Source organism: Taudactylus pleione, unplaced genomic scaffold (genome assembly GCF_031769625.1).
Source record: "Taudactylus pleione unplaced genomic scaffold, aTauple2 ptg000447l, whole genome shotgun sequence".
Classification (NCBI taxonomy): Eukaryota; Metazoa; Chordata; class Amphibia; order Anura; family Myobatrachidae; genus Taudactylus; species Taudactylus pleione.
This window is the reverse complement of record NW_028284849.1, coordinates 3,301,965-3,328,982: the sequence shown is the minus strand read 5'-3', so window position 1 is coordinate 3,328,982 and position 27,018 is coordinate 3,301,965. Positions and strand designations below refer to the sequence as shown.

General features: G+C 47.9%; 1 protein-coding gene across 1 annotated transcript in view; it reads left to right on the top strand.

Moving 5' to 3' along the window:
* The first annotated feature begins 10,600 nt into the window (after window positions 1–10,600).
* The window catches only part of JPH3 (junctophilin 3), a 165,061-nt gene continuing 148,643 nt past the window's right edge, over window positions 10,601–27,018 (top strand). The window contains exon 1 of the mRNA XM_088448014.1: window positions 10,601–11,271. Coding sequence (XP_088304140.1) covers window positions 10,890–11,271 — 382 coding nt within the window. The 5' untranslated portion in view covers window positions 10,601–10,889. The remainder of the gene's footprint in view (window positions 11,272–27,018) is intronic.

Below are 27,018 nucleotides of genomic sequence, written 5' to 3'. Positions count from 1 at the left end.
TCGGAGGTTCGCCTGTCCCTAGCCTGGTGGTTGAAGACGACCCATCTCAACAAGGGTCGTCCATTCTGGGTGGCGAATTGGGTCCTGTTGACAACGGACGCCAGTCTTCGGGGCTGGGGAGCAGTCACGGGTCCACACTTGTTCCAGGGCAGGTGGACTCCGGCGGAAGCAGAGCTTCCAATAAACATCTTGGAGCTCCGTGCGGTTTTCAATGCTCTCCAGCAGGCACATCGGGTTCTCCAAGGTCACCCAGTGCAGGTCCAGTCGGACAACGCTACCACCGTGGCCTACATAAATTGGCAAGGAGGAACCCAAAGTCGGGCGGCTCTCGTAGAGGTGTCCCGAATCCTTGTTTGGGCGGAGCGCAATCTCCCGGACATATCAGCAGTATTCATCCCGGGAGTCCTAAACAGGGAGGTGGACTTTCTCAGTCGCCAGGATGTTCATCCGGGGAAATGGTCTCTGCACCAGGACGTCTTTCAACTTCTGGTGGACAGGTGGGGTCTTTCAGAGATCGACCTCATGGCGTCACGGCACAACAATAAGTTGCCGGTGTACGGGTCTCGCACAAGAGACGAAAAGGCGTCTCTGGTGGATGCTCTGTCCGTCCGGTGGACGTTCCGGTTTGCTTATCTGTTTCCTCCGCTTTCCCTTCCACGGGTAATCCGGAAATTCAAACAGGAAGGAGGGACGCTCCTGTTGATAGCTCCCACGTGGCCCTGGAGGCACTGGTTCACAGACCTCCAGGGACTGTCCGTGGACATTCCTCTGCGGTTGCCGTTACACCCGGACCTCCTGTCACAGAGTCCTTGTCTTCACCCGGACCTGACTCGGCTGTCTTTGACGGCGTGGCTGTTGAGACGGCCATGTTAAGGTCCAGGGGGTTTTCCAGCTCTGTAGTGCAAACAATGCTAAGGGCTCGGAAACCATCCTCTGCAAGGATATACCATTGTGTGTGGCATACGTTCTTCCAGTGGTGTCGGCCGAGAGGTTATGCTCCTCGGGAGTTCCGTCTGTCTAGAGTGTTAGCTTTCCTACAGGTGGGACTGGACTATGGGCTTTGCCTTGCGTCTCTGAAGGTGCAGGTGTCTGCCCTATCCGTCTGTTTCCATCGTAGGATTGCTGCAATCCCTGATGTGCGCACCTTTATGCAAGGTGTTCTCAGAATTCAGCCACCTTTTGTTCCACCGGTGGCACCTTGGGATTTAGCTGTGGTCCTGAGGTCTCTCCAGGGACCGCCGTTTGAACCACTGGGCTCAGTGCACCTCAAATGGCTGACAGCTAAAACAATTTTCCTTCTGGCCATTGCTTCGGCCAGATGTGTTTCTGACTTAGGGGCTCTCTCATGTAGACCCCCTTTTCTGATTTTTCATAGGAACAGGGCGGTGCTGCACACTCGTCCTGGTTTCCTTCCCAAAGTTGTTTCCAGTTTTCACATCAACGAGGAAATTGTTGTGCCGGCTTTTAACTCACCTGATCTTTCAGTGGTGAGGCCACTTTGGATGTTGTGCGGGCCTTAAGGATTTATGTTGACCGCACTTCTTCGTTTAGGAAGTCGGACGCCTTGTTTGTCTTCTATGGCTTCCGTAAAAAGGGTTGGCCTGCTTCAAAGCAAACTTTGGCAGGCTGGATTCGTATGGCCATTTCTGAAGCTTATCTTCATGAAGGCCTTCCGGTTCCTTCCTCTGTGAGGGCTCATTCCACTAGGTCTGTGGGTCCTTCGTGGGTGCTCGACGTGGTGCCTCTGCAGTCCAGATCTGCAAGGCTGCCACATGGTCCTCGGTCCATACCTTTGTGAGGTATTACGCGTTTGACACCTTTGCCTCTCAGGATGCTTCCTTCGGGCGGCGGATTCTCCTTTCAGCACAGGAGCGTCCCCACCCTTAAAGGATACTGCTTTGGGACTTCCCCAAGGTATCTTGTGGATACCCTATGGACCCTGATGTAGAAAATATGAGATATAGTAAGAACTTACCTTTGTTATCTCTATTTCTACGAAGTCCATAGGGTTCCACGGGACTCCCGCCCTGACGCACCTGTGCTGCAGATGGGCTTTGCTCTGGTCACCGGTTTTTCCGTCTCCCTCTGGTGAGAATGTGATTCTTGTGTGTGTCCAGATCTTTTTTCTCTCTTCCTTCTCCTCCTCCGGCCTATGGCTTGGTACGTAACTGGGTTCCCTCGGCTCGGGGGCGGGGTATAGGAGGGGGACCCTAGTGCATCCTGGGAGGCTGAAAACTTAACTCTATGGTGCCCGATGCCTGATGTCATCACCTATACCCCAAGGTATCCTTGGAACCCTATGGACTTCGTAGAAATAGAGATAACAAACATATCTCATATTTTTGGGTAATTATCACCTTTTTCTCCTGTATAGAGTGTTTTTTTTTTCTTTCTTTATGTGGACTGTGCATCTCAGTGTGCCTTTTTCCTTGCTTTTATATTTATATACATTTTTTGATGCGGGTATTATTATGCTGTTATTGGGTGTTTATTATGAGTGTCTGTGTTTTCATCATGAGGTGGCATGTGATGAGTAAGTTTGGGAAATAACAGGTATTTGGAGACTGTAGATGTGTGTTACTGTATGCAGAGCTCTCTTGAAGTGGCTTAGGTGGGAAGGGTCAGATCAACTGTCATTACATGTCAATGTGATTACATAATTTTTATCAGCAATCAATTTTACTATATAGATATCACACAGCATAGAAAATACACTAACAGTATATGGTGTGTATCACTTAGACATATGGTACTGTAACATTGTACGCTGCATATCACACACATGATATATACATGGCCTGATTCTGCATTGTTTTGCGATTGCGCGTGTGTGAAAATCCCTGTTACACTGTGTTTGCACACAGAGTTGCAGTAGTGATTGAGATGCACAGTGTGTGAAATGTATTGGACTTTCCTGGATGGTGGCTAGGAGGTGGCTATGCAGGTGCACTGAGATATACCGTCTTATGGGCGTGTTATGGGAGTGTCGCTGAACTGGTTTCAAACTCAGGAGCTTCATCGCTGACATTGGAGGCCATACTCTGATGGAGGTTCTGCACATAGCAGTAGCGCACGCAAGGGGGTTTCTGAGTACCCAGAAACCCCCCTTGACAGCCTCGAGAGCAAACACCATGTTATTAAGCCCCGCCCCCTACATGGCAAAATGCTAAATTAATTGGTTAATAAGGAGGAGGTGAAGCCAATTTGACATGATTCGATTAGAATCGCTTCATTTGGCTCCGCCCCCTCTTGATTGACCCGCCAATCTCTGTATTTTGCCTCTAGGGGGAGGAGCCTAATGACATGGTGCCAGCCTGCCAGGTCCCATCCCCGCAGCTGCTACAAGGTAAGTGTAATGTATGTGTGACATAAGTATTTGTGGTTGGCACAGGCCAGGCGAAGATGCCAGAAGTCCTAGTGGGCGGCAGCCACGAAAAAGAGCTGACAAAGGCTGCCACCCACTAGGTCGAAGACACCGAAGCCCTGGCGGGTTGGCGTCCACCAGGCGAAGACGCCCGAAGCCCTGGCAGGTTGGCGCCCGCCAGGTGAAGACGCCAGAGGCCCTAGTGGGCGGCAGCCACGAAAAGAGCTGACACAGGCTGCCGCCCCCACTAGGTGAAGGCGCCGAAGACCTGGAAGGTTGGCGTCCACCAGGCGAAGACGCCGGAAGTCCTAGTGGGTGACAGCCACGAAAAAGAGCTGACAGGCTGCCGCCCACTAGGTGAAGATGCCAAAGCCCTGGCAGGTTGGCACCCGCCAGGCGAAGACGCCAGAAGTCCTAGTGGGCGGCAGCCACGAAAAAGAGCTGACAAAAGCTGCCACCCACTAGGTCGAAGACACCGAAGCCCCGGCGGGTTGGCGCCCACCAGGCGAAGACGTCGAAGCCCTGGCAGGTAGGCGCCCCCGCCAGGTGAAGATGACTGAGGCCCTAGTGGGCGGCGGCCATGAAAAAGAGCTGACACAGGCTGCCGTCCCCACTAGGTGAAGGCGCCGAAGACCTGGCAGGTTGGCGTCCACCAGGCGAAGACGCCGGAAGTCCTAGTGGGCGGCGGCCACGAAAAAGAGCTGACAGGCTGCCGCCCACTAGGTGAAGACGCCAAAGCCCTGGCGGGTTGACGCCTGCCAGGCGCGGACACCGAAGCCCTGGAGTGGTGGCGGCGGCCGCGTAAAAGAGCTTAAAGGCCGCTGTCCCCCAGGTGAAGACATGTAAAATAACATTTTAACATAATAAAGTGTGTTGTGTTTATTTTAATATTTTTTTTTTGTACAGGTGGACTACAGGTGCCAGTGGGCCCTAATGCCCTGCATGCTGGTACTTGTGGTTCTCCAAGTACCAGCATGTAGGGGAGGCTTGCTGGGACTTGTGGTTCACCTGCAAAGGAAAATAACATTACATTATACATAATCAACCTGGCACCCACCATCCAGGGGTGCTGGGGATACCCCTGGGCTATCAGCCTAGGCCTGGGGTGCCCTGGAGAGGGGGACCCGTTTATTTGGGGGAGTCCCCACCTCCCCAGGGATCCCCAGCCTGGGCTGACCAGCGGTCAGGGTTAATGCTTCGGCTGGGGGGCCCGGTGAAAGGGTTCCCCTGGCTGTGGCACTAGCTCCCCGCTAGAAAAGGTCCAGTGCTGGTTATGAATAATACAGGGGTACCCTACAAATTTTTTTCCCCTGTATTTCCAGAACCAGGACCGGATCAAAGCCCAGTGCTGGTTGAGCAAAGTACGGGGGACCCCTATGTCGTTTGTCCCCCCGTATTTAAGTACAACCAGGACTGGCCGTGAAAAGCCCGGGGCTGGTTGTGGTTTAGGGGGATGAGGGGGGGGTCACTTCACACAACCCAGCACCCACAGACCAGGGGTGCTGGGGATAGCCCCGGGCTATCAGCCTAGCCATGGGGTGCCCTCGAGAATGGGACCCCTTTATTGAGGGGGTCCCCAGCTCCCCAGGGATCCCCGGCCTGGGTTGACTAGCGGTCAGGGTTAATGCTTCGGCTGGGGGGCCCAGTGAAAGGGCTCCCCTGGCTGTGACATTAGCCCCCCTGTTAGAAAAATTCTGGTGGTGGTTCTGTATAATACAGGGGGACCCTACAAATTTTTTCCCCCTGTATTTCCAGAACCAGGAGCGGAACAGAATCCAGTGCTGGTTGCTTAAAGTACAGGGGACCCCTACGTCGTTTGTCCCCCATATTTTGGCAACCAGGGCTGGTTCTGACTAGCCTGGTGCTGGTTGTGCTCGATACGGGAGACCCCTACGCTTTTTGCCCCCTGTATTTTCACAACCAGGACTGGCCGTCAAAAGTCCGGGGCTGGTTATTCTTTGGGGGGGAGGGGGCACCTTTTTTAGATTTTACACATTCAATTTTTAACATAGGTGCATCAATGGATCTCACTAATGCACCCATGCATCTGTGACATTGATTTTATTTTCTCAGGTGCATGCCCAGTACTGGTGAGCCCTCTGTCGCCCACTGATGGCCCTGTGCACTGCCCTGCTGCTGCCACTGCTCGGCACCCTGCCGCTATCCCACACACCTACAGCCCGCCCCCGCAGCCATCTCTCACTCTGCACTTCCCAAACCACCTCCTGTGTGCCGGCCCCTCTTCCACCTGCGCTAGTGTATAATTTTGTTGTCCTTCTCCCCTGCAGGTGGCCCGGCTTTCTCCTCCAAACCCTGATAGTTAATACATTTTAAAAAGGCAATGAAATTCCATAGACAAAAAAATTGATAATGAAATAACGAGGGAATAGCCCACACCTGTCCATGAAATAGCTTTTGAGTTGATAGTCCCATTACTTTTGGCCCCTTAAAAAGTGGGAAGCACATATAGAAACCGTTGTAATTCCTACACCATTCACCTGATTTGGATGTAATTACCCTCAAATTAAATCTGAAAGTCTGCAGGTAAAGCACATCTCGTTTGTTTCATTTCAAAGCCATTGTGGTGGTGAATAGAGGCCAAAATATGAAAATTATGTCAATGTCCAAATATTTATGCACCTGACTGTATGTATATAGTGTGTATCACACAGACCTATAATACAGTAGCGATATATGGTGAGTGACATATGATCTATATAGTGTGTATCACACAGACCTATAATATACAGTAGCGATATATGGTGAGTGACATATGATCTATATAGTGTGTATCACACAGACCTATAATACAGTAGCGATATATGGTGAGTGACATATGATATGTATAGTGTGTATCACACAGACCTAGGATACAGTAGCGATATATGGTGAGTGACATATGCTTTATGTAGTGTGTATCACACAGACCTATGATACAGTAGCGATATATGGTGAGTGACATATGCTCTATGTAGTGTGTATAACACAGACCTATAATACAGTAGCGATATATGGTGAGTGACATATGATCTATATAGTGTGTATCACACAGGTCTGTGATACAGTAGCGATATATGGTGAATGACATATGATCTACATAGTGTGTATCACACAGACCTATAATACAGTAGCGATATATGGTGAGTGACATATGCTCTATATAGTGTGTATCACACAGACCTATAATCCAGTAGCGATATATGGTGAGTGACATATGATCTATATAGTGTGTATCACACAGGTCTATAATCCAGTAGCGATATATGGTGAGTGACATATGATCTATATAGTGTGTATCACACAGGTCTATGATACAGTAGTGATATATGGTGAGTGACATATGATCTATATAGTGTGTATCACACATATAATCCAGTAGCGATATATGGTGAGTGACATATGATCTATATAGTGTGTATCACACAGGTCTATGATACAGTAGTGATATATGGTGAGTGACATATGATCTATATAGTGTGTATCACACAGGTCTATGATACAGTAGTGATATATGGTGAGTGACATATGATCTATATAGTGTGTATCACACATATAATCCAGTAGCGATATATGGTGAGTGACATATGATCTATATAGTGTGTATCACACAGACCTATAATACAGTAGCGATATATGGTGAGTGACATATGCTCTATATAGTGTGTATCACACAGACCTATAATACAGTAGCGATATATGGTGAGTGACATATGATCTATATAGTGTGTATCACACAGGTCTATGATACAGTAGTGATATATGGTGAGTGACATATGCTCTATATAGTGTGTATCACACAGACCTATAATACAGTAGCAATATATGGTGAGTGACATATGATCTATAAAGTTTGTATCACACAGACCTATAATACAGTAGCGCTATATTGTGAGTGACGTATGATTTATATAGTGTGTATCACACAGACCTATAATCCAGTAGCGATATATAGTGAATGACATATGATCTATATAGTGTGTATCACACAGGTCTATAATCCAGTAGCGATATATGGTGAGTGACATATGCTCTATATAGTGTGTATCACACAGACCTATAATCCAGTAGCGATATATGGTGAGTGACATATGATCTATATAGTGTGTATCACACAGGTCTATGATACAGTAGTGATATATGGTGAGTGACATATGCTCTATATAGTGTGTATCACACAGACCTATAATACAGTAGCAATATATGGTGAGTGACATATGATCTATAAAGTTTGTATCACACAGACCTATAATACAGTAGCGCTATATTGTGAGTGACGTATGATTTATATAGTGTGTATCACACAGACCTATAATCCAGTAGCGATATATAGTGAATGACATATGATCTATATAGTGTGTATCACACAGGTCTATAATCCAGTAGCGATATATGGTGAGTGACATATGATCTATATAGTGTGTATCACACAGGTCTATAATCCAGTAGCGATATATGGTGAGTGACATATGATCTATATAGTGTGTATCACACAGGTCTATGATACAGTAGTGATATATGGTGAGTGACATATGATCTATATAGTGTGTATCACACATATAATCCAGTAGCGATATATGGTGAGTGACATATGATCTATATAGTGTGTATCACACAGGTCTATGATACAGTAGTGATATATGGTGAGTGACATATGATCTATATAGTGTGTATCACACAGGTCTATGATACAGTAGTGATATATGGTGAGTGACATATGATCTATATAGTGTGTATCACACATATAATCCAGTAGCGATATATGGTGAGTGACATATGATCTATATAGTGTGTATCACACAGACCTATAATACAGTAGCGATATATGGTGAGTGACATATGCTCTATATAGTGTGTATCACACAGACCTATAATACAGTAGCGATATATGGTGAGTGACATATGATCTATATAGTGTGTATCACACAGGTCTATGATACAGTAGTGATATATGGTGAGTGACATATGCTCTATATAGTGTGTATCACACAGACCTATAATACAGTAGCAATATATGGTGAGTGACATATGATCTATAAAGTTTGTATCACACAGACCTATAATACAGTAGCGCTATATTGTGAGTGACGTATGATTTATATAGTGTGTATCACACAGACCTATAATCCAGTAGCGATATATAGTGAATGACATATGATCTATATAGTGTGTATCACACAGGTCTATAATCCAGTAGCGATATATGGTGAGTGACTTATGATCTATATAGTGTGTATCACACAGGTCTATAATCCAGTAGCGATATATGGTGAGTGACATATGATCTATATAGTGTGTATCACACAGGTCTATGATACAGTAGTGATATATGGTGAGTGACATATGATCTATATAGTGTGTATCACACATATAATCCAGTAGCGATATATGGTGAGTGACATATGATCTATATAGTGTGTATCACACAGGTCTATGATACAGTAGTGATATATGGTGAGTGACATATGATCTATATAGTGTGTATCACACAGGTCTATGATACAGTAGTGATATATGGTGAGTGACATATGATCTATATAGTGTGTATCACACATATAATCCAGTAGCGATATATGGTGAGTGACATATGATCTATATAGTGTGTATCACACAGACCTATAATACAGTAGCGATATATGGTGAGTGACATATGCTCTATATAGTGTGTATCACACAGACCTATAATACAGTAGCGATATATGGTGAGTGACATATGATCTATATAGTGTGTATCACACAGGTCTATGATACAGTAGTGATATATGGTGAGTGACATATGCTCTATATAGTGTGTATCACACAGACCTATAATACAGTAGCAATATATGGTGAGTGACATATGATCTATAAAGTTTGTATCACACAGACCTATAATACAGTAGCGCTATATTGTGAGTGACGTATGATTTATATAGTGTGTATCACACAGACCTATAATCCAGTAGCGATATATAGTGAATGACATATGATCTATATAGTGTGTATCACACAGGTCTATAATCCAGTAGCGATATATGGTGAGTGACATATGATCTATATAGTGTGTATCACACAGGTCTATAATCCAGTAGCGATATATGATGAGTGACATATGATCTATATAGTGTGTATCACACAGGTCTATGATACAGTAGTGATATATGGTGAGTGACATATGATCTATATAGTGTGTATCACACATATAATCCAGTAGCGATATATGGTGAGTGACATATGATCTATATAGTGTGTATCACACAGGTCTATAATCCAGTAGCGATATATGGTGAGTGACATATGATCTATATAGTGTGTATCACACAGGTCTATGATACAGTAGTGATATATGGTGAGTGACATATGATCTATATAGTGTGTATCACACATATAATCCAGTAGCGATATATGGTGAGTGACATATGATCTATATAGTGTGTATCACACAGGTTTATGATACAGTAGTGATATATGGTGAGTGACATATGATCTATATAGTGTGTATCACACAGGTCTATGATACAGTAGCGATATATGGTGAGTGACATATGATCTATATAGTGTGTATCACACATATAATCCAGTAGCGATATATGGTGAGTGACATATGCTCTATATAGTGTGTATCACACAGACCTATAATCCAGTAGCGATATATGGTGAGTGACATATGCTCTATATAGTGTGTATCACACACAGGTCTATAATACAGTAGCACTATATGGTGCCTGGCATAAGTTATACAGTGTGATATACAGTATTTATTTGTTGGTATCATGTAGTGGACTATCACACACAGCAGAGAAAGACACAGTGATTGGTGTCCTGTCTCTGTCCTAGTCCCCGCCTCAGTGCTGACACTGAAATCCTGTGCACTAAATGCTAACCCTATGGCCTGGCTGTCTGAGATTAGCCTCCTGTCTCCAAGGAGCCGCTGGGAAGCTGTGTGCTGGGTGTCTCCGTGTAACATTACGCAGTTCCTGCGCCTTTAACGCCAGCAGCCAGCAGCAGCAGCAGCAGCAGAGATTGGAGAGGGGCATGAGAGGAGGCCGGGAGCCGGGCAGCAGCACACACACCTAGGGGAGATCCGGGTGGCCGGGACAGACTCATCCATCAGCCAAGGAGACATTGACTTAAAGCTGCAGCCAATGCAGGGAGGGGAGGAGGCATTGGCATAGAGGAAAGGGGGCATAGAGGAGGCAGGGGTATAGAGGAGGTGGTGGGGGCAGGGGCACAGAGGAGAGGGGGCATAGAGGAGGCAGGTAGAAGCAGCAGCTGCATTCTTGCCCCCACACCCACCCTAAGGCAGAGCATCCTCCGCTCACCCCAAATATGCTGGGGTGCGTGGGGTCCCACTCGGGAAGCTGAGCACTGCAGGGGCACCTCCACGCGGGACCGTGGTCTCTCTCTCTCCCTGTGACCCACAGCCACTCAGGATGCAGCAGCCGCCACTGAGCGTGACCTGATCGCCGGGGAGCCTCCTCCTTAGCACCGGCCCTGCCGCAGCCCCCTCCCCGCACTGCTGAGCGGACCCCCGCACCGAGTTACATGCATGTCCAGTGGGGGAAGATTTAATTTTGATGACGGGGGGTCCTACTGCGGCGGCTGGCAGGATGGCAAGGCTCACGGGCACGGCATCTGCACGGGTCCCAAGGGGCAGGGCGAGTACACCGGCTCCTGGTCACACGGCTTCGAGGTGCTGGGGGTCTACACCTGGCCCAGCGGCAACACCTACCAGGGCACCTGGGCGCAGGGCAAGCGGCACGGCATCGGGGTGGAGAGCAAGGGCAAGTGGCTGTACCGGGGGGAGTGGACCAATGGCTTCAAGGGGCGCTACGGGGTCCGGGAGTGCACGGGCAACGGTGCCAAGTACGAGGGCACCTGGACGAACGGGCTGCAGGATGGCTACGGCACGGAGACCTACTCAGACGGAGGTAAGAGCCACCCTTCTCTGTCCCAGCGATTGTCAGCTCTGCGGCCAAGATCTGGCCTGGGGTGGTAACCAGGTTCCCTGGCCAGTCCTGCCAGGATCGGTGGTTGTCACCTGAGGCTGGCACTGCCAGTGTAAGGCCATGGCTGAGTTGTATTGACATGTGTGGGCTGCAGGTTAATGGGTAATAGCTGGAGATGTAATGGGGGGCAATGGCCTGGGTAACACACAGACCTCAAAAGGATTGCTGATGGATACCCTGGATGGTATATATATATATGCATTTAGTAGGGGAGGGGAGATCAGCACCACCTGTACCAAGGCTGCAGAAACAGATACCCTCAATAATTAAGGTCTAATTTTCCCTGAAGGGGATAATATGGTTTTAATTATTATTTATCCCTTTTGATTGTTGGCCTTGGAATGGATTTAAGTGAATATTCTGTGTGGGGCAATTAAAGTCACAAAACACAAAAACCCTTATTTTAAAACCACTTGTCAGAGCCCTTAATTTGCGCGTATGTTGTACACCGAATGGCATAAATTATTCTACAGTCTCGGTTTTTGTGGTGACCGGTGGCAGCCATGATGATATTTGCCAGAGTGGGTGTCACAATGCTGCATATACCACGATGAAAGAATATTGTATAATAACAGCATGATTTGCTATCATTACCTTTTTTGTTGTTGTGTTATAGTTATTCATTCAAAGGGAAGAGAAAAGCCTGCAGTGACATGCATTGCTGCACTCGGGCCAGTCTATATTTATTGATTTAAGTCAGCGACTTGGGGTGAGGGGCCTGCTTTCACAGAGATGTGGTAGCAGCCAGTGAGCAACTTGTTTCATTTTTTTTCTGCTTGACTAAAACTTTTTTTGAACCGATAAGGAGTGTCAGTACATCCCCCTACTACGTACTTTGGCATATGTTAGCGGCAGAAGCCACTTTATCCCTGAAAAGCTGTGCATGTCACAATGCCCCTTGCTGTAATCTACTTTGACATGGTAGCATCAGTATGACAGCATATAGTAATGGTACTCTAGCCCTCCCCACGAATACTCAAATAAGTTGCTTTATCATGAGATACTTTCATTGTGATAAAGCACCTTCTTTCCTCAGCAATGCCAATTTCTGCACACTGTTTGTAATAGCAGTGATTCCATTTATAATTACATCTAATTCTTTGCAAGGGAGGATGTGTATTATTCTGCAGCTTCAAACAATTAACATCCGTCAAAGATCATATATATATATATAAAAATTCTAGGCCATGTGTGGGTTGTATTAAACTTGGTCATATATCAGCTTAAATCGCTCTCTCTCTGCTTAATGGAAAGCTTTCAGTATTACACAGCGCACACGAGCGCAAATCTGGTTTAATGTATACCGCCAAGGCCAGTCCGTTTGCACTTTTAACCAGAGGCCATTGGAAAAGCTTCCTGTGTTCTACCATATTTCACTTCTCTGAGCCATCATTGAAGTGAATCAAGTAGTATTTGTGCTGAGTTTGGTGCAAACAGTAACTTTAATACAAACAATAACTGTACACTCAATAAATACCAATTGCTTCAAGAGTATGGCAAACTCTTTGGGGTTTTGGTGCTGATGTTGGCGCATTCGCAGTGTCGACTCCATGAATTTACCTGCTTGTATGGCAACTTTAGACATATGGTCCTGTATAGTGAGAAAATGACAAAAGGGTACCATTACCTATGCACAGTCATTTTGTGAGTTGCAGTAATACTCATGAGTGTAGTCTTTCAACACAGTAGGAGCTAATGAGGCCTATTGTGCCTCGCACCTCAATGAAGTCATTAGTTCCTAATCATCTGATGGCTTAATATTGGTTCGGTCCACATTGTGCCTTACTTATGTTGTTCTTAGGTGCACTTGTCTAGGATTGGGTTATATATTATTATTATTATTAGTAGTAGTAGAACATAGCAATTATCAAACAGCATATGTGAATAATTGGTTTACACTGCAGCCATAGGTGACGGAAGAGGATGCACTGGAGTGTCAACAAGATAGCTTTTCTCCACCCTTCTCTTCCCTAAAGTGCTTTGGGACACAGTGATGTACTGTAACTCTATGTTCTTTTTGTGTGTTCCCCTAAGCTTTTTATCACACACCTGCCTTGATGACCAGGCAAATAGAAATGAAGTCAATGTGATACAAGTGAGCCGTGCTTGGCATGCAATATATGCATATTCTGATTTCCCTGGACCTGTGGAAGATCTTGCATATCGGTCACAGTGTATTATTTTGCAGTGTGCGCCTGTAATGAGATTTGCCTCTAGGTCCCCAGTTGGAAATATATTGGTATCTGGGGAGAGGCAGGCACAGTACGCCTCTGACTGCACCCAGCCTACCTCTGTGGTCATGTGATTCATTTATTATTTTGGTATGGGGGGGGGGGGATGGTGTACACAGGTCAGTGTCTTCCTCAGTACTTGATCTGGGGGCTACGATTCATGGCATAGAGAGCGTGTGCAAAGCTTCCTAGCACTGAGGCTCTGGTCCACCCTGTTATTAAGCATCGAGCCTTGTTTCTGTCTTGCTTAGCACAGCTCCACCTGCAAAGACCGTCCTCAGGGTGGGGAGCTGTGCGGGTGCAGAAAGCAAATGCCAGGGAAGAACCAAATGCAGCTGCTGTAATGGACAGAGCTTGTTTACAGCCAAAGGTGGTGGTGGGGGGGGGACTAAACCCTGTGAAATGCTGCGAATCATTCGCCAATGGCTGTAGAGTTGCAAGTTCCTTATTAGCAGACAGCATCCCTCCTCCCTCAGAAGGAAATGTCAGCGTAATAAACACCAGCAGGTTATGTGCTAGATTCCCCTAAGAGAGCAAATGCATATGCAGCACTGTTCTGCAGTGACTAAATCATTAGCGAGGCAAAAATCTGCCGTTGTGTTCTTTGCCAACCTGAGCCGGAATAAGTGGACATTTTATCCTACGCCGTGGCCGCCTGGCGCACTGTCCACAGCCCATTACCATGTACACATGCACTTCTTCTCATGCTCCGGAATCAGTCAGCGAGGCCTGCAGCGCATTGCAGATTTAAAATGTGTATGAATATTTCATCTTACCTGTGTGTTATGTACAAAAGCGCACCGTCCTCCTGTGCTGATGGCCAGGTCCTGTCGGTAGCAATTATTGTATTACTGAGCGTGCTAACTGTGCAAGAATAACTAGAGTGACTTATATTATTCCAAGTTCTAAGCACAGTATATAAATATATCAGGCTGGAATAGATGTTCTGTACATATTAGAATTTCTTTAAACTGTACAAACAAAAAATATTCTTTTTTTTTTGTCAGTTTCTGGTTTCTAAGTATTAGATGCTCTGCAATATTAAAAATATGAATTGGTATGGGTAGCTGGGACAGAGTGATGTTCTGCAGAGCTCCAGAGAGGTTAGCACATTATTATTCTGCAATTATTCTGCAATTAATTAGTAACCAACTGCAAAAGGGTGCACTCCATAAAAGGAAATAAAAACTACAAAATTATAAATGTTAAAATGCACCTTTGCTCTGCTAATGAGACAGTCAATGTGTGGGCTGAACCAAAATCCATGAAGATGCAGCCTATCCATACTTTAGGAGTCAGTGACATCACTGAGAAATGCAGCCTATCCATACTTTAGGAGTCAGTGATATCACTGAGAAATGCAACCTATCCATACACTTGAAGCCAGTGACATCACTGAGAAGTGCAGCATGTCCATACATTAGAAGCCAGTGACGTCACTGAGAAATGCAGCCTATCCATACACTAGGAGCCAGTGACATCAATCATAGTGCAGCCTATCCATTCACTAGGAGACAGTGACATCACTGAGAAATGCAGCCTATCCATACACTAGGAGCCAGTGACATCAGTCTCATAGTGCAGCATATCCATACACTAGGAGTCAGTGACATCAGTCAGAGTGCAGCCTATCCATACACTAGGAGCCAGTGACATCAGTCATAGTGCAGCCTATCCATACACTATGAGTCAGTGACATCAGTCAGAGTGCAGCCTATCCATACACTAGGAGACAGTGACATCACTGAGAAATGCAGCCTATCCATTCACTAGGAGCCAGTGACATCACTGAGAAATGCAGCATATCCATACACTAGGAGCCAGTGACATCACTGAGAAATGCAGCCTATCCATACACTAGGAGCCAGTGACATCAGTCAGAGTGCAGCCTATCCATACACTAGGAGCCAGTGACATCAGTCATAGTGCAGCCTATCCATACACTAGGAGCCAGTGACATCAGTCAGAGTGCAGCCTATCCATTCACTAGGAGACAGTGACATCACTGAGAAATGCAGCCTATCCATACACTAGGAGCCAGTGACATCAGTCTCATAGTGCAGCCCTATCCATACACTAGGAGTCAGTGACATCAGTCAGAGTGCAGCCTATCCATTCACTAGGAGACAGTGACATCACTGAGAAATGCAGCCTATCCATTCACTAGGAGCCAGTGACATCACTGAGAAATGCAGCATATCCATACACTAGGAGCCAGTGACATCAGTCAGAGTGCAGCCTATCCATTCACTAGGAGACAGTGACATCACTGAGAAATGCAGCCTATCCATACACTAGGAGCCAGTGACATCAGTCTCATAGTGCAGCCTATCCATACACTAGGAGTCAGTGACATCAGTCAGAGTGCAGCCTATCCATTCACTAGGAGACAGTGACATCACTGAGAAATGCAGCCTATCCATTCACTATGAGCCAGTGACATCACTGAGAAATGCAGCCTATCCATACACTAGGAGACAGTGACATCACTGAGAAATGCAGCCTATCCATACACTAGGAGCCAGTGACATCACAGAGAATGCAGCCCAGCCTATCCATTCACTAGGAGCCAGTGACATCACTGAGAAATGCAGCCTATCCATTCACTAGGAGCCAGTGACATCACTGAGAAATGCAGCCTATCCATACACTAGGAGCCAGTGACATCAGTCATAGTGCAGCCTATCCATTCACTAGGAGCCAGTGACATCACTGAGAAATGCAGCCTATCCAGTCACTAGGAGACAGTGACATCAGTCATAGTGCAGCATATCCATTCACTAGGAGCCAGTGACATTACTGAGAAATGCAGCCTATCCATACACTAGGAGCCAGTGACATCACTGAGATGCACCCTATCCATTCATTCGGAGCCAGTTACATCGGAAAAGGTATGTAATGCCAGATCAAATACCGACAGCGGAAGACCGACGGTTCGAAATCCCGACGGGGGGTGGTAAGTACCCTAACGCTACCCTAACCCTCCCTTAGTGGTACCTTACCCTAACCTCCCCCTTAGTGCCTAACCCTAACCTGCCCTCATTGGTGCCTAAACCTAACCCCCCCTCCCCGCACCGTAAACCTAACCCTCCTGGGGGGGGTGCCTAACCCTATCCTCCCTCCGAGGGTGCCTAACCCTAACCCCCTTTCTCCTAGCCTAACTCTAACCCTCCCAGAGGGGGTGCCTAACCCTATTCCCCCCTTCCCCTAGCCTAACCCTTCCGGAGGGGGTGCCTAACCCTAAGTCCCCCTAGGGGTTCCTAAAGCTAAACCACCCCCCACGGATAGAACCTAAGACACCCGACTTACCTTCGTTCGGTATGCCGGGTGTCGGGATTTGGTCGTGGGGTTAATGATAGGCGTCAGGATTTCGACGCTATTTTTAGTCCCATGTCGGGCTTTTAGTGTTGGGATTTGTGCTGCCGGGATAGAGAATGCAGCCTATCCATACAATAGGGACCAGTGACATCACTGAGAATGCAGCCTTACCAGTCACTAGGAGCCATTGACATCACTGAGAATGCAGCCTATCCAGTCACTAGGAACCAGACATCACTGAGAATGCAGCCTATCCAGTCACTAGGAGCCAGTGACATCACTGAGAATGCAGCCTAACCAGTCACTAGGAGCCATTGACATCACTGAGAATGCAGCCTATCCATACAATAGGGACCAGTGACATCACTGAGAATGCAGCTAACCAGTCACTAGGAACCAGTGACATCACTGAGAATGCAGCCTATCCATACACTTGGAACCAGTGACATCACATAGAATGCAGCTATTCCTTCACTAGGAACCAGTGATATAATTGAGACCATACATCCCAACATTTCATTATGCTGTAGCGAGATGTTGTACACACATGGAAGCTGTGTGCACGTGCAAAAGAGGTTGTGACCTTGTCACCCTTAGGATACGACTTTGGTGTACAAAGTGTAGGGGTCAAGCCCCAATTTTCTGTTACACTGGGGGCGAACCCCACACTCTGGCAGCTGCTGGTCCCCCAGCCTTCCTCTGCACTAAATGGACACCATGCGCATGTGGTATATTCATGAGGCACTAATTCCTAATTTATTAATAGTCGGCCTTCTCATAAATATTGGGTGGCAACCACAATATGGCCGCTCCCCTACTTGCCTTAGTGATTTTACAGGCTTTAGTGAGTTCAGAGGCTGCAGCCTACTGAACATTGCTACAAAATGGCTGCCCTCACGTTGTGCATGAACTGGGACCACATCATGCTCCTGACTGGTACCTGCCCTCGCCACATTGTTGCAGAGATATCACTGGTGACGTCAGGAAATTTGCCTGATATTACCAGAAACCTATTGAAAAATCTGGGAAATGTCAGACACAGTTTTTCAGATCATAAAATCCAGCAGCAGCTTCCAATTCAATATTGATCTGGTACAGTAACAGCATCTGTCTGGGGCGCACGTTACACAGCCCGCGCTGATTTCTGCAGCACTAATCTTAGTGACGAGGTTACAGGGCAAAGGTCACTGCGAATCATTAAATCAACAATAAATTGTGTAGAACCAGAAGCAGATATGAATTTAGCCTTTTACTATACTATGGATCATTACCTGCATGCCCTCATAAAACTACTTTTCTCTCTTTAAAACATCTAATAATAAATCTAGTTAATTGTATATAAAAAAAATAAAACCAGTAAGAGGCCTTAAATGCCTGGCCGATCTTTTGTCAGCCTTATTGGCATGTAGAAGCCACTGGCCAGGGGCGTATCTATAACGGGTGCAGGGTGTGCGGAGCACACGGGCCCCTGGGTCCAGGGGGGCCCCGCACCGCACACCCTGCACCCATAGTATTACTTACCTCTCCGGAGTCCCACGTCAGTGCGGGGGTCCGGCGCTGTAAAAACGACTGGAAAATGGCCGCCGCGGCCATTTTCCCGGTTAACTGCGCACACTCTATAGACTCTGGGCGCACTCTAGTGCCCAGAGTCTATAACTCCGGCGCTGGCCGCGCACAGCTGAGTGCGCTGCTGGCCGCCAGACAGAGAGGAGGGGGCCCATGTCGGAGACTGCACATGGACCCCCCCCTCTCTAGAAATGCCCCTGCCACTGGCAATAGGCAGGAGAATCTGGCAGAATAGGGAGGATGCAGATATAAGAAAATAATTATAGTAATCATTTAAAAAATAATAATACAATTGGTTATGTGACACTAAAATGTAAATTTGGTGGGATGTGGTAGAAACAGGATTATAATTATACATTAAAATGGAAATAAATAATAGCCCCTTAAAGAACTGTGGGGTAAATGTATTATAGCGGCATATTTTTATGCTATAACTCTTTCTGCTTCGCCTATTTACCGAGGTGAAGCAGGCAGCAATACCGATGAAATGTCCGAGGTGAAGCAGGCAGCACTACCGATGAGATGTCCGAGGTGAAGCAGGAAGCACTACCGATGAGATGTCCGAGGTGAAGCAGGAAGCACTACCGATGAGATGTCCGAGGTGAAGCAGGCAGCAATACCGATGAGATGTCCGAGGTGAAGCAGGAAGCACTACCGATGAGATGTCCGAGGTGAAGCAGGCAGCAATACCGATGAGATGTCCGAGGTGAAGCAGGAAGCACTACCGATGAGATGTCCAAGGTGAAGCAGGCAGCAATACCGATGAGATGTCCGAGGTGAAGCAGGCAGCAATACCGATGAGATGTCCGAGGTGAAGAAGGCAGCAATACCGATGAGTTGTCCGAGGTGAAGCAGGCAGCACTACCGATGAGATGTCCGAGGTGAAGCAGGCAGCAATACCGATGAGATGTCCGAGGTGAAGCAGGAAGCACTACCGATGAGATGTCCGAGGTGAAGCAGGCAGCAATACCGATGAGATGTCCGAGGTGAAGCAGGAAGCACTACCGATGAGATGTCCAAGGTGAAGCAGGCAGCTATACCGATGAGATGTCCGAGGTGAAGCAGGAAGCACTACCGATGAGATATCCAAGGTGAAGCAGGCAGCAATACCGATGAGATGTCCGAGGTGAAGCAGGCAGCACTACCGATGAGATGTCCAAGGTGAAGCAGGCAGCACTACCGATGAGATGTCCGAGGTGAAGCAGGCAGCAATACCGATGAGATGTCCGAGGTGAAGCAGGAAGCACTACCGATGAGATGTCCGAGGTGAAGCAGGCAGCAATACCGATGAGATGTCCGAGGTGAAGCAGGCAGCAATACCGATGAGATGTCCGAGGTGAAGCAGGCAGCACTACCGATGAGATGTCCAATGTGAAGCAGGCAGCACTACCGATGAGATGTCCGAGGTGAAGCAGGCAGCACTACCGATGAGATGTCCGAGGTGAAGCAGGAAGCAATACCGATGAGATGTCCGAGGTGAAGCAGGAAGCACTACCGATGAGATGTCCGAGGTGAAGCAGGCAGCAATACCGATGAGATGTCCGAGGTGAAGCAGGCAGCACTACCGATGAGATGTCCGAGGTGAAGCAGGCAGCACTACCGATGAGATGTCCGAGGTGAAGCAGGCAGCAATACCGATGAGATGTCCGAGGTGAAGCAGGAAGCACTACCGATGAGATGTCCGAGGTGAAGCAGGCAGCAATACCGATGAGATGTCCGAGGTGAAGCAGGCAGCAATACCGATGAGATGTCCGAGGTGAAGCAGGCAGCACTACCGATGAGATGTCCGATGTGAAGCAGGCAGCACTACCGATGAGATGTCCGAGGTGAAGCAGGCAGCACTACCGATGAGATGTCCGAGGTGAAGCAGGCAGCACTACCGATGAGATGTCCGAGGTGAAGCAGGCAGCACTACCGATGAGATGTCCGAGGTGAAGCAAGCAGCACTACCGATGAGATGTCCGAGGTGAAGCAGGCAGCACTACCGATGAGATGTATGAACACCTCATCTGCCGGAGTAGGGGAGCGAAAACTCCCCCCCCTCTGGCGACCTCTGCCTGAGTACACCGTGCACCAGCCTAATGCAGACGCCCTGTGTCTCTCCTCCCAGCCACCTCCACTGGGCATGTGCAGGATCTCGCAAGCATCGCCAGATCCCGCGTGCAGCCTCCAGAGCCGGCAGCAGGGATAGGGCTGTCCCTGCTGTGGTGTTACGACAACGATAGCTGCAGCTGCCGATATTGATAGCTGCAGCTGTCGGAATGGTCAGTACACTGACCGTTCATGCATTGCCCTGCACATCTTGTAGATAGCAGCGCCGATAATGACAGGGACGCATAGCGTCCCTATCATTTAACACCGGACCCCTCAATAATACATGGGGGACAAGTGGTATCAATGCACATAACGTGCGCCGATACCACTTCTTTCCCGTATCGCCGGATGATACATCTCCCCCTGAGGTTTTCTTCTCTTCCCCCTATGCCCCTCCATGCTTCTTGAAGATCTTGCCTACCCTGTCACAACACTTGTAATTGCCTCACACAACCTTTCGGACCCTCCTCAGTCCGGCTATCGTCTCAATGCTCCACAGAGACTGCACTGACTAAGGTGGTGAATGATGTGATCACTGCTAAGTCTAAAGGCCATTACTCACTCCTAATTCTCCTGGATCTCTCTGCTGCATGTGACACTGTTGACCACTCTCTTCTCACACATTACAATCCCTAGGTCTTCAGGACAGAGGGCCTGATTCAGACCCGATGGTGACTGTGATGCCCTTTATATGGTGCTGCTGTAATAGCCGCTGGTTTCTAGTCATTAAATCATTTAAATGTCTGCACCCGTCCTCTAGCTGCGTAGTCCTTCACCCAGGTTCATAGTAGGTCTGCTTAACGCTGGTCATGGCTACAAGTCACGCCACACATAATGCGGGAGCTCCAGGTGCCTCGGTAGCGACTTTTTACCTTCAAATGCGTCTTATTCACACAGTGATGTGAATAGGTAGCACAAGCAGCTTCTGCTGATTAAAATGATATGCGGCATGCCTATGTTCTGTGTGTGTCTGCGGGTGTATCTGTGACATGTGACAGGCTACGTTACAGTGTCAGCGCCTGTAACATTGTAACGTAGCGTTTTGCATGCAGATACACCCGCAGAAGCACACAGAATATAGGCATCCTGCATATATGATAGGCATCCTGCATATCATTTTAATCAGCAGAAGCTGCCTGTGCTAGCTATACAAATCACTGTGTGGACGTATTTGAAGGTAAAAAGTCACACAAAAACGCTCGGCGCTACCGAGTCACTCCACGACATGGCGCAATTTGAAGGGCTGTTTAACGCGCAAGGAGGCTAGATGTAGGATTACACATCTGTAGCTCCATCTAGCCTACAGTATAGAAAACAGACATTACAGGTGGGCTGGTAATGGCTCTGCAGGTCTTTAAGCTTACGAGGTGATTGGTTGGACAGCCAAACCAGCACGAGTCAGCAGGTGGACCAGTGGTGAAATGGGAAATGATGGGTTTTAGATGTGAGGTATCTCCCACTGAAGACCTACCAGCATGGGGAGCAGCCTAATTAATGGGGACTACCAAAATCCCCTTTTAATTATGAATGTTAATCTATGGACTAACAATACAAAACTGTGGTCGAATTATGCTTTTTTTTAATTATGTTTTATTTTTATTTCCCCATTTTTGTAAGTCGCTTATTTTCCCATAATTACGTGGGGCTGTAATTAGGCATTAATAAAGCCATCCCTGATGCAGGCTTCACCGAATGGGTAATGGGAAATCCAGCGATGAATGTGTTAGGAAATATAACATTTGTTTTACGTTTTTTTTTTTTTGTATTATTCTGTGTTTCTAAACACTTCTTATGTTTTCACATAGATGATTCCTCCCGTATCCCAGCGCTTAATTCAGAGTGTGTGGCGTGCGTCTGTTGATAACCGTAATTATAAGATACAAGTGATAGTGAAGTGATAGAGGTCTGCTGTAAGTGGGGAACACCTACCCGTCGCGCAGGCTCGTAATTCAGCCTGGTAAAGTAATCATTCTCGCCCTAGACGTTTGTTGCCGCTAATTTCATGTAATACAGAGATCACCATTAAACCATTGACCCCCTCAGTCCGGGGGGGGAGTGGGCAGGAGCACAAGAGGCTTCGGTTTCAATCTGCTTAGTTATCTCCTAAACGCTAACACTGATCCTAACGGCTGAGGTTGCTACAACATTTCAGGGGATCAGTCATGTAGTTAAATGCTAATCTTTGTTCTTAAAAGGCATTTGTATTTAATGTGCGTTTGACGAGGGGGGCGAGTCAGCCTGTCCTGCTTGTATCAGTCAGTTCCGGGGGACTGTCCCACCGTTTTGGCAGCCAGGATATTTGTTTTGACTTGCTGGGAATTTGGGGAGATAGATCCTTCTCACCATCACTGAGCATGGCACAGAGGCGACGAACGGGTAGTGACAGTGTCAAAGAGGCATCTTGGGTTTTTCTTGTGGCCTAGGGGTTCAGGCGTGATGCAATCACAACACAGCTTTAGAAGGACTATGGCCCTCATTCCGAGGCGCTCGTTCTAAAAGAGGGCGGCCGCTTGTTTTTTTTAGTGCGGCCTCTTGGTCGTTAGCTAAGCTGTGGGTTACCACCCACAGCTTCAGAGACCGACCGGGGTGATCCATCGCGACCATCGGGGCTTGCGACGAGTCCCTAAGGTTGGGTCTCGGCAACCGCAAGCCCCAGGGAGCTTCCTGTTCTGATCGAGCAGGGAGCTCCACACTGACATCACTGCTGATGTCAGTGCGGCCGCCCACAAAACGGCAGAATTTCTCTCTCGCTCCGGGGCTTGTGCACGCGCAGTGCGGCCGCTGCGCGTGCGCAGGGCCTTAACATCGACCAGGTTGCGAGTGCTCAGCGCTTGCGACCGGGTCTGAATGAGACCCTATGAGCGTGTCTTTCTAGATACCCTGAATGTTGGGAGTTATGTCCTAACAGCTGAGCATCTACCTTATTGCGTTCAGTCTTCATTTTATGCTCACACCCATTTTTAAAGTGGACAGGGTGAGAACAACCTGTAGCCAATTAGATACTCACAGCACAGATGATTTCAGGACCTGAGCATACCTACTTACCCACTCTCCCGGAAGTTGTGGGAGGCTCCCGAATTTTCAGGTAGCCCATCACCCCCCCCCCCCCCCCCCGGAAGAGTGTCCAGATCTACTGAATCCCACCCACTTTCTAGTGTGGCGGGTAGGATGGGTAGCTAATTGATGGGAATCACGTCTCAGTATGGAGGGGGTGGGGCTAAAAGAGGCGAAAACGTGATTTGTGCCAGTTTGCTAATGACATAGGGGCTCCGCCCCGCCCCCCCATAAGTGGCCGAATGCTTCTCCCGGAGAAGATATATAGAAAGTCGACAAGTATGTATATGAGAGCGTGCCAAAGGAGACAGTGACCCGTTTAGCCTTGTGACCCCTAATAAGGACGGTGCTGCATATGACTGTCAGTGGCGTGATGTGAGGAAGGGAATGGAGGCAGCAGGAGGCCACAGGCTGAGAGTTATATACTGTACACTATGTAGACAAAAGTGATTGGACACCCCATACCATTGTACACGATGGTATGGCGGTTGCGACAAGAACATTTCGTAGGGAGGTCCATGCTCTTGCAGTTCTAAGGAAACAATAAATGTTTTTATCAGGGTGACAATGCCATCTGTCATGTTTCCAGGGCGACGCTGGACTGGTATACAGAAAATTCTGTAACCTGGATGGACTGGCCAGCTCAGAGTCCAGATCTGAACCCCACTGAGAACCTCTGGGACGAATTGGAGCGACCGGTGCGTTCTAGGCCGACTCAACCTTCTTCAGTGTCACAGTTGGTCACTGTAGATAAGGCAGAATGGCAGAACGCCTGCTGCTGTCCAGGAACTTGTGGACAGTTTGCCAAGAAGGGTGTCTGCAGTAATCACTGCACGTGGTGACCTACACAGTACTGACACCAATAACATCTCACTGATCTATTTGCTGTCAGTGTCCAATCACTTTTGTGATTGCAGGGTCCCCAGCAGCACAGAGTAGTGATGTCAGGCTCCTGTCACACTGATACAGGAAGTCACAGACTGAGAGTTATATAGTGGAAGGAGCAGGGTCCCCAGCAGCACAGAGTAGTGATGTCAGGCTCCTGTCACACTGATACAGGAAGACACAGACAGAGTTATATAGTGGAAGGAGCAGGGTCCCCAGCAGCACAGAGTAGTGATGTCAGGCTCCTGTCACATTGATACAGGAAGTCACAGACTGAGAGTTATATAGTGGAAGGAGCAGGGTCCCCAGCAGCACAGAGTAGTGATGTCAGGCTCCTGTCACACTGATACAGGAAGCCACAGACTGAGAGTTATATAGTGGGAGGAGCAGGGTCCCCAGCAGCACAGAGTAGTGATGTCAGGCTGCTGTCACACTGATACAGGAAGCCACAGACAGAGTTATATAGTGGTAGGAGCAGGGTCCCCAGCAGCACAGAGTAGTGATGTCAGGCTGCTGTCACACTGATACAGGAAGCCACAGACAGAGTTATATAGTGGAAGGAGCAGGGTCCCCAGCAGCACAGAGTAGTGATGTCAGGCTTCTGTCACACTGATACAGGAAGTCACAGACTGAGTGTTATATAGTGGGAGGAGCAGGGTCCCCAGCAGCACAGAGTAGTGATGTCAGGCTTCTGTCACACTGATACAGGAAGACACAGACTGAGAGTTATATAGTGGGAGGAGCAGGGTCCCCAGCAGCACAGAGTAATGATGTCAGGCTCCTGTCATACTGATACAGGAAGCCACAGACAGAGTTATATAGTGGAAGGAGCAGGGTCCCCAGCAGCACAGAGTAGTGATGTCAGGCTTCTGTCACACTGATACAGGAAGTCACAGACTGAGTGTTATATAGTGGGAGGAGCAGGGTCCCCAGCAGCCACAGAGTAGTGATGTCAGGCTTCTGTCACACTGATACAGGAAGACACAGACTGAGAGTTATATAGTGGGAGGAGCAGGGTCCCCAGCAGCACAGAGTAATGATGTCAGGCTCCTGTCACACTGATACAGGAAGCCACAGAAAGAGTTATATAGTGGAAGGAGCAGGGTCCGCTCCTGTCATACTGATACAGGAAGTCACAGACTGAGAGTTATATAGTGGGAGGAGCAGGGTCCCCAGCAGCACAGAGTAATGATGTCAGGCTCCTGTCACACTGATACAGGAAGCCACAGACAGAGATACATAGTGGTAGGAGCAGGGTCCCCAGCAGCACAGAGTAGTGATGTCAGGCTCCTGTCACACTGATTCAGGAAGTCACAGACTGAGAGTTATATAGTGGGAGGAGCAGGGTCCCCAGCAGCACAGAGTAATGATGTCAGGCTCCTGTCACACTGATACAGGAAGCCACAGACAGAGTTATATAGTGGAAGGAGCAGGGTCCCCAGCAGCACAGAGTAGTGATGTCAGGCTCCTGTCACACTGATACACGAAGTCACAGACTGAGAGTTATATAGTGGGAGGAGCAGGGTCCCCAGCAGCACAGAGTAGTGATGTCAGGCTCCTGTCACACTGATACAGGAAGTCACAGACTGAGAGTTATATAGTGGGAGGAGCAGGGTCCCCAGCAGCACAGAGTAGTGATGTCAGGCTCCTGTCACACTGATACAGGAAGTCACAGACTGAGTGTTATATAGTGGGAGGAGCAGGGTCCCCCAGCAGCACAGAGTAGTGATGTCAGGCTGCTGTCACACTGATACAGGAAGCCACAGACAGAGTTATATAGTGGAAGGAGCAGGGTCCCCAGCAGCACAGAGTAGTGATGTCAGGCTCCTGTCACACTGATACAGGAAGCCACAGACTGAGAGTTATATAGTGGAAGGAGTAGGGTCCCCAGCAGCACAGAGTAGTGATGTCAGGCTCCTGTCACACTGATACTGGAAGTCACAGACTGAGAGTTATATAGTGGAAGGAGCAGGGTCCCCAGCAGCACAGAGTAGGGATGTCAGGCTCCTGTCACACTGATACAGGAAGTCACAGACTGAGAGTTATATAGTGTAAGGAGCAGGGTCCCCAGCAGCACAGAGTAGTGATGTCAGGCTCCTGTCACACTGATACAGGAAGCCACAGACTGAGAGATATAGTGGAAGGAGCAGGGTCCCCAGCAGCACAGAGTAGTGATGTCAGGCTCCTGACATACTGATACAGGAAGCCACAGACGGAGAGTTATATAGTGGAAGGAGCAGGGTCCCCAGCAGCACAGAGTAGTGATGTCAGGCTCCTGACATACTGATACAGGAAGCCACAGACGGAGAGTTATATAGTGGAAGGAGCAGGGTCCCCAGCAGCACAGTGCTTCAGGAGATGAGTGATGTGTTAATGAGGACAGGGCTACATGTGACAGGGGCAGTGACATGATGTGCGGAGGGGAATGGAAGCAGCTGGAAGCCACAGACTGAGGGTTATATAGTGGAAGGAGAAGGGTATCCCAGCAGCACAAAGTATATCAGGAGATGAGTGATGTGTT